Source organism: Ceratina calcarata, unplaced genomic scaffold (assembly GCF_001652005.2).
Source record: "Ceratina calcarata isolate Rehan_Ccalc_2016 unplaced genomic scaffold, ASM165200v1 scaffold272, whole genome shotgun sequence".
Classification (NCBI taxonomy): Eukaryota; Metazoa; Arthropoda; class Insecta; order Hymenoptera; family Apidae; genus Ceratina; species Ceratina calcarata.
In genome coordinates this window covers 228,487-241,088 of record NW_017149415.1, presented here as the reverse complement: position 1 = coordinate 241,088, position 12,602 = coordinate 228,487, and the positions used below count along the sequence as shown (strand labels likewise).

The window sequence follows — 12,602 nt, the reverse complement described above, 5'->3', positions numbered from 1 at the left end:
GAGTATACTCGTCGTTGGCAATGGGCCTTCAAAAGAGCCTGCATGTTATAATATATTTAAAGCAGGACGAGTATACTCGTCCTGGCAATGCGTGACACCCTGCCAAAGACGAGTATACTCGTCCTTGGCAGCGAATGGGTTAAACATTCTTTCAATTGATACCATAAACATTTTATTTTGCACAAAAAAACCGAAGATTGTTGATATAGTAAAATAAAATGATTGCAGGGCGACAGCGGTGGACCACTGATGCTGGAGAAGACAGGAAGGTGGTACCTAATAGGCATCGTGTCAGCAGGCTATTCCTGTGCGCAACCGGGCCAACCGGGGATCTACCATCGCGTGGCTAAGACCGTCGACTGGATAACATACGTCATCAATTCCTAGCCAGGAGTCAACGAATGAATTGACGGTGAAACGAAAAACAAAGAAACTTTGCATGAAACAAAGTTTACCGACGGTGATCGAACGATGATCTGACACTGTGCAATCGTACGTGTATCGACGTGAAAAGTGATATGAAATCAGGGACAGAGTCGTTACGATTGGAAGAGTCTGAACAGTCGCCAAGCGTGTTGATTTTTTAGTGCAATTATATATTTTTCTAACGAGAGGGGGGAAAGATTGTAACGTTTGACTCTGCTTCTCGAATTTGAAGTGTGACGAGAACACGAATTTATTTCGTACATAAAGTGCGTGTGATATTCGTCTTAATAAACGTTTCACTTCTATTTTACAATTTTTTACTGTTTTAAATTAGGTCACCTTATGAATATCCCTATGGGAGGAGACAGGGAGGAAAGAACAACGCGTTTACATTAAAAACATACTTTGTTATTCGACAACCGCTATAATTCAACGCAAGCTTAGCGTCACGAATAGTAGAACAACGCGCTTAAGTAATGTGTTTTTCCTCATTGCGTAATATAATAAGTACACATTCATTTTTTTCATCTTATTAATATCTGATAACAATTAAGTATCCGGCGAGCGTCGAGCATATCTCGAGGGCTCGATGCTTTTAAGTATCATTAGGTTGAACTAGTTACATGTCCTCTTCTTCACACCAGAAACAGAAAACGCGATCTACAATAATATATCCCATTTCTCGCGGCGGAATTATACCCATCGACGCTCGTCAACGAGCGTTTCCGGTTCAATGTGAACGAAACTGGACTAGATAAATAATCGAAGACCGGAACTCATCAAATTCTCTATGATCCCTAATTTATAAAGTACACTCTGCATTCGTACTCCTGTCCCGTTTTCGCTTTGAGTAGCACATCTACGAGCTCGCAGTGAATGAACGAAGGAAAAACAACAAAATAAAATAATAATATTAATAATAATATACATATGTATAGAATATGCCTCTACCTATATACTTCGATTCGCCTGCGTCAAGGTTCTTTACCAGAGGCAGACGTGTTAAAATCCATCATCTGTGATAAATAAACTAATGTAACAATAATACTTTCTCGAGAGAGAGTGTGGTACGATCGAATACTAGTAAAAGGGAGAAGGACGAAGAAATACCGGGTCAAAAGGGACCCGTTCCGTTATTACAGTTGCAAGTTACGATGCTTCCCCGGGCATCGTTTCGCGTAATTAACGAGCTGTCGTGAACGCCGCGACATTCTAAATGCACTCTGTGAATAATAGCGCTCTCCCTAGCTTAATTAAATCGAAATCAAACAACGAATAAAATAAATCCTTCATCATCATCATCATCATCATGGATCTGATCGCCTCGATTATTTTAAAATTAATTCTACGATTCTGTATAGGATACCAAGTACTTAAAAACATTTAGCTAAGGAGAGCAGAATAATTAGATAGAGATCGTGCCAAGAATCTGCTACGTTCTCCGGTAAAAAGAGAACTCAGAGGCGGATTGGATTCGATTAGAATCTCCAGTATTAAAATGTACAACTATAGGAAAAAAAAAAGTAGAATGAACGATTACTGGGCTCAACGAACCGCCACTGTTAATTCCAGGCTTCGATATCTCCGTTACGATACTTTTCGCGATTTACTGGCAGCTGGAGACACGGCAACCGGATAGAGATCGTGCAATGAACGGTCGAATACCAAAACAGTAATTAACCCGGCTGCTGTCCCTTAATCAAAGCGTTTACCCTTCCGTTCTAAGTATCAATTCCGGCGATGAATCTACGCGTCGTCTAGCCTATCTACGACGGTAGAACGTCGAGTTCAAGGACACTTTGTGTGCTGGGAGACAGACCGTCCTCGCTTTTGTGCATCAGTACGTTCTTCAGGTCCTTCAGTTTCTGCGGTTGGAGCGCGGCGCCGGTGTTCCTCGGCAGGGTCGCGATGGGATTGGTGCTGTGACTCTTGAAAGATTTGTCGGACTTGTTGAAGCATTTCTCGGACTCCGAATTGTATCGCCGTTTCGCGGTTAGTTCGAGGTTCGCTTGCTGTCTGACGGTGGCCGCCGAGTCCCTGTCCTCGAAGCAAGGTACCGTCTGCATCGAAACCGTGTTCCTGCGATTGTTGAACAACGACCTGGGGTTCAGAGTGACTTCCTTTGCCGACCCGAAGTGCTTGAAGTTCCCGCATACGGGGCTGTTCATGAAACTTGTATCGGCCGAATGACACGGCTCCGGAACGCGTTTCTCTATTTTAATCTCGGTGACGTTCTGCCGGATCAGAATGTCTGGGGCGGCCTCCGGTAACGGTTCCTGCGAGATCGGCGGCCACTTCGGATCGCTAGATAAATCGCGTTCGATCGCGAGGAACTTCCTGCGCGACTTGTCGACGTTGTGCCAACGGTAGCGTAGCTTCCTGAACACAAGGTAGTCGATGAAGAGGTTCTCCATGAGCAATGAGATGACGAAGTTCGCGGCGCCGTAGCCGATCAGAATGAACCGGAATCCGACGTTCTCCGGTATCTGCAGCTCGAACCATTCGACCAGCCAGTCGAACGGGAAGGTAGCGAGATAAATGGAGAACAACGACAGCAGAATGAACGATGTGAGGAGACCGTAGTTCGTGAACAATGACTTCCTGTACGGATGACCTTTGGAGAAGGTCACGGCGAGGATTATGTACTGTATGGAGCTGATGATGAAGACTGTGTAGTTCTCCGTGCAGGAAACGTCGTCCTTGTCCTCGGCAGCGACGATCGTCGCGTTGAACGGCACGTACCAATCCATCTCTTGAAGGTGCCACAAGCTGGCTGATTGGAAGAAGGCCACTGTCATGATCTGCGTCACGAGGCTCAGAATAGGCGTTGTGCTGATCAGACTGTTCAACGGTGTCGTTTTGGCTAACGGACCGTCGTAAGCCTCGGTCCGGCCGAAGAAGAAGGCGAAGATCGAGATGATGAAGAGGTCGATGTACAGATACTCGATGTCCGTTAGATTCGACTCGATCCCGTATAACAGTATCACCGAGATGAATTGGGTGAGGGAGTAGGCGGCCATGTATTTGAAGATACCGAAAGACGTGACCAGGGCTGCGCGACCCTCGCGGATCACTGTCAGCACGCAGGAGATGTTCGTCTCGCGACTGGTGAACGGAGATGCCACGGACGATTCAGTGTCTGATAGGGAAATTCCTGTGTGCGCAGCTTTCAACGCCCCGCAGTCGTTCGCGCCGTCGCCTACCATTCCTGTAATTAATATTTAAACGAGGATTTATTTTATTGCCAGTGAAAATCATCATTAATAATCATTTCAGTCATTATTTCCGTCATAACAAATTATTTATTCCATTTTTTATTGTATTCTATATAATGAATTACTTATTCTTAAGTCGTTTATGAATTTAGATAAATTAAAATAAAAATCTAATCAATTTAGCTAAATAAAGACAAAGTAATTTATTACACCATACGATAATAATGATGAGAATGACCTCACGATTAGCTGCAACAATTTTTATAGACCGGAGTTAGCCAACTTTATTATATACATGATTGACATTTTTCTTAAAAACATGTTGCAATCTAACTATGTGACATTTGATCGACATATCATGAGTCTTGACATTTAACGCAATTCAAACACGTGTCATCTGTCCTAATAAGTGACAATGGGGGAGGGACCAAAAATCGTTTCGTGATCGACTTTGTTGGCCATTCTTACTATCGGTACTTAAATACACTTAGCTTAATTTGCAATAATTATAACTTAATTCCACGTTTTATTCGAAATACACGAGGTCTTTTGTCAGCTCAAGTTAGTAATGAGTTCTCCGACGGAAAAGGAATTCGTCATCCTAGAATTAAATAATGGTGTACCTACCAACATAGAATCCTAACGATTGCAATTCCTGGACGAGCTGTTGCTTCTGGTCGGGCGACATCCGAGCAAAAATTGCTCCGCGAGTGACAAGCTTCGGGATCAATTCCGGGTAATATTGTCTGACCAACGCCCATGTCTTCCCCGTCAGTGCGAACACGTATTTGTTTTTCGAATGCTGTAAACTGAATTAGAAATTCAATTAAACTTCACGTGTTCACTACGAACTTTATGGATTTGTAGCAAAATTATGTGAAAAATGTAAAAAATATATATAATGGATAAAAGTATGAATAGCAAAATGCATAGCTTGACATGTATAGGATTGAAGGACATTTTTACTAAACATAATTTCTTAAAATGTTCATTAGCTGTAAATGTTTAAATCTTAAAAATATTATGTTCAACAAAAATCCGTAACCTATTTATGTTTCACGACTATAGAACGAATTAACGAAATATGTTAATTAAGTATTACATAAATAAACTGAAGGCGGGGTGGGGCGATTACGAAGATTGGCACGAACGATAAACTAACTCGTACAGTTTGCAATGCAACAATTTCTCAGTCACAAATTTTTAAGATCTAATTACTCACTCGTCGGATAAATAATTGACATCGTTCTCGTACTGATTGTTCCCAAAGGATCCACTCTCGACCGTGTCCAAACTAGCCACGCTATTTAGATCAGTCATCTCGCTGAGATCAGGCTGCCCCATCGACGGCTGGCTGCTGCTCTTCGTGAAATAGATCTGCGGCTTCATCTGATTCTGCAGCTGAGTAGCAGAGACTGCGATCACAGGCAGGCCCGGTTTCACAAGGTCGCAGTCCCTGGCGACCGACAACGCTGTCAGCATGTTGTCTCCGGTGACCATCACTATTTTTATGCACGCTGCGTTCAGGTCGCCGATTACAGGCATCGTCTCCGGCTTCAATCGATTCTCCATGATCACGAACGCCAGGAAAGTTAAATCGGACTCTGCAGCCTCGCGGCTCAGCCTCTGAACCTTTGCGTACGGAAGACGGTTCAACGTTTTGTGCGCCAACCCGATCACACGGTACCCTTCCGAGGTGTAGTCTTGCAGCACGGAACCAAAATCCGATGGAACTGAAAGATAAAAGTATTATTTTAATTAATCGTTTGATAAAAGATGATTTAACATAAAACAGATAGAACAAAACTAGATGAATTATTTAATTGAATGAAGAAAGCGTATTCGTGAATGCTTACTTGATTCCATTCTGCATAAGCTGAGGATCATTTCGGGACTCCCTTTGCAGTAGAGATCGTAATGATTCGCACCGAGGGTTCTGGTGATCACGCTCATTCTTTGGAGAGTGGAGGTGAACGGGAACTGCCTGACGATCCCTACTTCCAACCCCTGCTCGGCCAATTCTGTTGTGGAGCCGGCCAACGCGGGATCGACATTGTTCAACGACACGTTCTCCATCACGTCGGAAGACATGGAATTCTGTCGGCTGAGGGAGGAGACCTTCGCGTCGTTGGCCAACTTTCTCGGCAGCTTGGAGCCCTTCGGTGGCCTGACAATCGTCGGGAACAGCATCGAGAACTTGGACGTGTCGGACACGTCCGGTTCCTCCAGGGTCCAACCTGTAGACTCGAACATTTTCAGATCAAGCGGGTCCCCGACCGGCTGATTCTCGATTAAAGTGATTCCGTGACACGTCACCATTCCGATTAGGAGGTCGTTCAGTGGCAGGGAGGTAATTTCTTTCACGGCCGGCTGAAACTTTCGCTCGACGGCGGGCACCACGCCCCACATGTCGAGTCCGTCCTCGGTTAGCGTGCCGGTTTTATCGAAGCAGATACAGTCGATCGAACCCGAGACGTTTATGGTCCTCGGACTGGTGCAGTAGATCTTGTTCTTCTCCAACCGCCGCTGGGCCACCATACGACCAACGGTCATCGCCGCCGGCAGGGCTGGAGGGACCACGATTGTTATCAGATCCAGCGCTTCCAATGCGATGTAACCGCTCGGCACGCCTCTCATCGCTTTCGTCACGATCGTGTAGACCACGCCGATGCTCGCGATGCAGGCTAGCAGGATCACGAACTTGTACGAATCTTGCTCGAACTTGAAATCCACCGGTGGAGGGTACATGATCGAGCGGACCAAGCCGCCCTTGCTGGTGTTGAATCCTGTCCTCACTACAACTGCCAAAACCTATTCACAAAATTACGATATTTATTACACAAGAGAAAAAAAATAATATTTATCAAAGTTTTTAACAAGGGTCAAGTTTTAGTGGCGTGAAGAAGTGTACATCGTAATATTTATCATAACGTTTACATTTTTAGGACCCATACGATGTATACTTTCAACTCCATTATCACTTCGCTAGAATTCCTTGTAAGCAATAAACGCAGGCATGTCGACGGAAGCATATAATAATAGTACATCGCGAGTCGGCGTTAACGCATTGGCTTTGGAAGCCGCCTTTTAAATTCGACTTCGCCCTTGGTAGTTTTATCTTCCGGTCGAACGGAAGGCCGTTCGAATAATAAATAAACGGTACGTGCACATTCATGTTGAATGAATTCATTGAAAGTTTACATTGAAAAACAGTAGTCTTCGTATATCTATCTATATCAGATTTCTTACAACCGCTCGTTATTCGAGCGCGCAGCATGATGGGAAAGTAAATAGACTCCCCGAGCGAGACAGAGTAATTAAATAAGTCTACACACACAGTGTCGCCTATTATAAGTAGACAGCAGATTTTATGCATTTATAATAAAATTGTATCAGTAGTGAATGTAAAGAATATTCGCCATGTTCATGAATACAAAAAATATTAAAAACTGAGTACTACAATACGTAAATAAAATGTCTATTTAAAATACATTTTTTTAATAGTTTGAGAGCCAGCGATAACTGAAATCAGCCATTTGGACATGTCTGAATTAATGGATTGAAATTGAGTTACCTTTTCTGATCCGTAATATCTGGTTTGTATGACCCTGGTGCCACAGAAGAGAGTATGCCTCGCGTGCTCCTTCGTGTCGTACACAATTTCATTCGACGACGGAATCGGGGTTTTCGTAACTGGAACCGACTCTCCAGTGAGCATGGACTCGTTCAAAATGCAGTTACCCGTGAGAAGCACAGCGTCGCAGGCCATCAGGCAACCATGGGATGGAATAACGATGATGTCGCCGGGCACCAATTTTTCAGCGGGGACAGTCGCCGTCTGTCCAGTCGCGCGGTCCCTTATCACAGTCGCGACGTCGGAAGAATGTACAGTCGATCGCAAGTTGTGTTGATTCTACAAAAGCATTCTGGAATTATTGACGGTTTTCGATGAGTCGTGTATAAAGTTTAACGGAACGTCGCGCACCTTGCGATTCTGGAAGACTGCCATAATTATGCCGGCGCTGGACATGGCTAAAATGATCATGGCGTAGTAGTAGTAGTTGTCGGCGACCCAGAGGCAAAAACTGAACAGTTGGAAGACGTAGAATGGATTGAGTACCTCGAGGCATAATAACGTCACGATACTCTTTACTGGTATCACTATTTCGTTGTTTCCATAAACGCTGCGCCTATAGAAAAGTGTTGAAACTATCGAACATTGTTCTTTCAGCTATAATTCACAATTTATTTCTATTATAAATATTTGCCTCATGTGTTGTTCGTAAGAATTCAATCCCTGCATCTGGTGCAGCGTGGAGGTGAATACGCCAACGTCCAAGCCTCGAAGTTTGAGGAACTCGGATCTCTCGGGATCCCAGATGTATGTCAATTTCTTGCAGTGGAATAGAATGATCGACGGAACCTCTGCACGCAAACACAAACATTCAGACTCTGTCCTTTTTTATCACATTAAATATATAACTGTTTGTATAAATCTTACGTTTAAATTGACCACCGACTAAATGCAAAGACAAGGTTGGATGATACTCTTCCTTTACTTCCTTGATGGTTATCATGCTACCATTCTCCACCCACGGTTCATTGTCCATCAACGATTCTCCGTCAAAGGGATAATTACTGTATACGAGAACACGAAGTTAATTTGATTCGTGATGAATTAAGTAGATTTGTAAAATGAGATACTAACAGTACGTCTTGCGCAGCCATTGTTTCCACTCTTTTTACGTGATAGCTCGTGTGTTTTCCTTGAAACTTTTCCACCAGCAAAACGGTGTCCGCGGAACTTAATTGACATCTTGAATGAGTCGCCTGCAGCATCAGCCGCGGGACCCAATGGAAGACCAATCTAAGCAGGCCTCCGGTGACGATGATTAGGAACCAAGTGACAGCAGTTAGGAGTTTGTTTCTTTTGTAGCTGAAGAAAATGAAATAATATTAAGAAATTGTTAAAAAATTGCAAATAAAGAAATACAATGTTTATTCATTCAGATATTCGCATTTCTATTTAAGTAAAGTAATTTCCCATCGACTTACCCATAAATTTCCATTTGGTCCTCCTCACCAGGGTTGATGTAATCGATACCATTTTTCAGGTGGTGGATTCCGTTGCTCCTGGTACCTAAAACAGTCAATACGTCCCACTAATTAGACCAATAAACCAAGGCGACGACCTGCCAATAAACGGCAGCCATACGTGGGAACGTTATATTTAATAATTTGGACCGCGAAGCGAGAGCGGCGATCAATTATACTCGTTTCATCGGAGATATCAGTGGTATTATTTATGAAAGGCAATTTCGTACGGCTCGCCAAGGACAATTGAATCGGGTCGGTGCCAAGTGATCTAATGGACGGATTGATCGATGCCTCTTACCCTCCAAGAGTTCCGTTTTCTGCTCGCGCTGGTGATCAGCGGTCGCGTTAGTACCGCGTGCCCCAAACACGCTGTACGCGTTTCTCGCGAAGCTCAAGTTCAACTTGCTCGGTGTGGGCGGCATGATGATCGCAGGAATAGAGGAACGACAAAAGTGCAACTACTATACAAGATATATATATATATGTATATATATATGTATATGTGAATATATATATGCTTCTCTTTCTTCTAATTAGGTACAATTGTCCGTGGTTTCGAGAGATCACTCAGCGAGGATACCGTTTGCCATCACGTATCACGACAGCGTATTTTCCTTTGGATTCGTTTCTTGTCCTTCCCAACAGCTTCCAACTACTACATGTCCGCGAGTGTACCCACTGCTACTATCAGCTACGAGATTTATTGTCTATCGGGACCCGCGTACCACGCGCGTCGCTACTTTTAAAACAACAAACGGGGAGTCGAAACAACAACACAACAGAGTCCGTTCCAGGGGTGGTTCCACGGCGGCTCCTCGTTGTTTTTGAAATCAGAGACGGGGACTCTGCGAGATCGTCAGTCCCAGCCGTGGCTAACCCGAGAAGAGTTCACGGGTAGGGACGTGGTGTATTTCCCTTCACCTCCCTCTTCTCCTTCTTCTTCTTGTTATTGTCCTTCTTCTCAATTAATAACCCCGTCTGCTACCGACACCGATTACCCGCCATGTTCGGATCCATCTTCGATATCCTCGGTCTAGATCTCAGCCTTGTGTGCGGCGCGACGGAACAGCAGCTGGTGCTATCGTTTCCGACCTGCCACCGGGTTCCTCGATTCGTGTCAGTCGCCAGGATCGGTCAGCTTCCGCCAGCCAATTCGCGGCGTGATTACTGCCCGTTCACCTTCGCTCATACCGCGTCGCAGGCACACCCGCTGCTCCCCTGAATCCCTGTCCGCGGATGTCGGCCGATGAAGCGGCAGCTGCGGTTCCTCGCAGTCCGTGAAATCCACCACCGGGGCCCACCTGGTCCTCGAGCACGATCCAAGGTTGTCACCTCGAACCAGGTATCGGACCTCGATCGCCTCTCTTGTGTTCTCGTGCCTCCCTTTTGCTGCCTGTGCGCGCGACCTCAAATACATTACGGGTTATAAGGGTATTTTGGATGCCGTCGGACGTTTCGATCGGCAGGGGACAAGTCGTAAGACAATCGCTCTTGCTATCGGTTTATCTGCTTTTCCTCGATCGACGGTAACCTGCGTGGTTGGCTAAATAAACAGAGTCGATAAAATGATTTATCGATCGCTCTACTTGCGATCGGTTTCAGCCAGGAATAAATATATATTATTCTAAGACCTTGTAGCTGACTGTGTCTTAAGTACTTATGACTCACTGATTTCGTGATCGTATAGATAGTCCGACACGCGTTTAAATCGAGTTTAACACACGATCAAAGTACGCTATAAAATCGGATTAACAGTTCTGCAAATTTCGGATGTCACACATACGTGTATGTGATTACGTCAACGTTCCTTTCTTGAAGATGATCACACGACTCCCACGAGTTCCACGAATGATTAAGCACTTATTTCTTTCTCACCGAACGAAACTTTCCACTTTTATATCGTTTCACACTTGTGACTCCGGCTGATCAATTAATTAATCCGCTCTCACGGCCACTCTCTTCTGGACCTCTAAATGTCGCCTCACGACGATTAATTCAGATGATTCGCTTAAACGATTCACCCTCCTCGGGACTTCTAAGTACAGAGAACACGGTGCAATAGTTTGTTCCTAGCATTTTGTTCATACTGACTAATGAGCCGTCGCTAATGTCCTCGAAGCTGTTCGTCGCTCCGTGTCGCTCGCGCGTAGTAAATTAGGAAACAGAAAAGAAAAAATCTCTCTCCTCCAGGGAATCACTTTGCACACTGCCGCGGTCTCGCACGCGTTTCACGCATCTGTGCTCCTCGTATCGGCGGGCAACGGACATCCAGGGCCAAAAGCCGCTCCGCGGTTCTCCTCGACGTTCCACGCTGCTCGCAACACCCACGCCTCGGCTCGACACGCCGATCGATCGTGCCGCTTACGATTTTTATACACGTTCGCGTTCGAGGAAAAAAGACACTTTTCCTTCTCGCATCCCTTGTTTGATTTTCCACGATTCCTGGAACTATCGTTACGGATACAACCGCGAGTAGAACAACGTGCTGCCCACGATGGATCTAAGATGGCGACCAGACCGCACTAGTAGAGGTTGTAGCCAGTTTCGAGCTGCGCTCTGCTCGTCGAACAAATTCGCAGTCGGCACTCTCACTGCCCGGTTCGCTTCCGTTCTCTCTCCTCGTGCGCGGCACTATTGTAATGCAACTGGGACCGGTTCGCTTGAACAAGCTGTGCGACAGCGTAAGCGACAGCTGGCAACGGAGATGCGTTCGCCCCAATTACAACGAGATTTCCACACGCGAGTATAATAAGGGAATCGTTTGGCATTAGTTGAAGACTTGCGCTCTTGCCCGCTTGTCCCAACCCCGCGCAGGGCCGTACGTCTCGCCAGGCATGAACTTATATATTTGCTGAGGAACGTTTCTACACGGACGTATTCGATTACGCCTTATCAACGCTCTAAAAAAGGAGTTACATTTCCATCTCGCTGCAGATGTTAATGAAACGCGATACGTCGTTTTTCGACACGTGCAGCTACTGACGTGTGAACTTCACTCAGCACTTTTATCTTATCATTCTTTTTGATTAAACGCGTGTACGATTCGAATATCGTCAAGCTGCCAATTGAATAAATTCGTGAATCCTTTTTATTTTTTGTTATTAAGTAATTTGTTATAAATAGAGAGATAGTAGATTGCGAATATTTTCAAGGATGGAAGACGAAACACGGTGGCGCCAGAATTAGCGACTTCATGCCTGAGATATCTATCCCTACCATCGGATTTTTGCCTCCACCTACGACAACGTTGGCCGTGACTCATTTCTCCCCGGAAATCCCATTGCCACTGTTGTACGGCCCTGTGTTAATTTCAATTGCGGGACTTAAAATGCTTGCGCCCTTCGGGCCGTGAGTACCAGTCAGCCGGCTTGCTTGTACACCTGCGTTCGCCCTTTGGCTGAATCGAGCGGCTCAATGGTCCTCGTGACCTCTCTTTCTCTTTCTCTCCCTCTCTCTTTCTGTCTCGGTTTCTCTCGTGCTCCCGATTCCTCGTTCCGAGTATTGAACGAACCCGAGACGCCTCGTGGTCGATACATTCCATTCGAGCTAACTCTCGTTCTGCAAGCACGTGCCAGAGTCTTTAAACGTTCACACCTATTGGTGGGAGACTTTCCATCGTACACCCTTTTGGTAAACTCCGATTTTAAACCCTTCGCTCAGCGATGAATCGACTAATTCAGGCTGCAGCGTTGGTCTCTTCAATTAGCAAAATAGAATTCGTGAAATTTATAAGCACTTATCTGTAAATATCATTTTTCCTAAAAGCTTATCGAATCAAATATTGATCGAAGTTTTTTATCACATTTCTTGCTCAACCGTAAAGAATGACGTCGATATAACACGATTCAAAAATCCTCAGTGTTC

General features: G+C 45.0%; 2 protein-coding genes across 3 annotated transcripts in view; one reads left to right on the top strand and one right to left on the bottom strand.

The window, feature by feature from the left end:
• LOC108623521 (serine proteinase stubble) overlaps positions 1-731 on the top strand; it is a 22,985-nt gene extending 22,254 nt beyond the window's left edge. For both annotated transcript variants that reach the window (XM_026812362.1, XM_018022081.2), the window contains one exon: positions 229-731. In XM_026812362.1, the coding sequence (XP_026668163.1) occupies positions 229-387 (159 nt within the window). In that variant the 3' untranslated portion in view covers positions 388-731. The remainder of the gene's footprint in view (positions 1-228) is intronic.
• Positions 732-812: 81 nt separating this feature from the next.
• Positions 813-9,160, bottom strand: anne (polyamine-transporting ATPase anne boleyn). Its single transcript, XM_018022079.2, is given in 11 exon segments — positions 813-3,634; positions 4,269-4,450; positions 4,864-5,374; positions 5,498-6,452; positions 7,216-7,554; positions 7,627-7,831; positions 7,910-8,066; positions 8,143-8,281; positions 8,283-8,577; positions 8,697-8,781; positions 9,037-9,160. Coding segments are annotated over 11 exon segments (4,434 nt in total). The 3' UTR covers positions 813-2,192.
• Between the last annotated feature and the right edge of the window lie 3,442 nt (positions 9,161-12,602).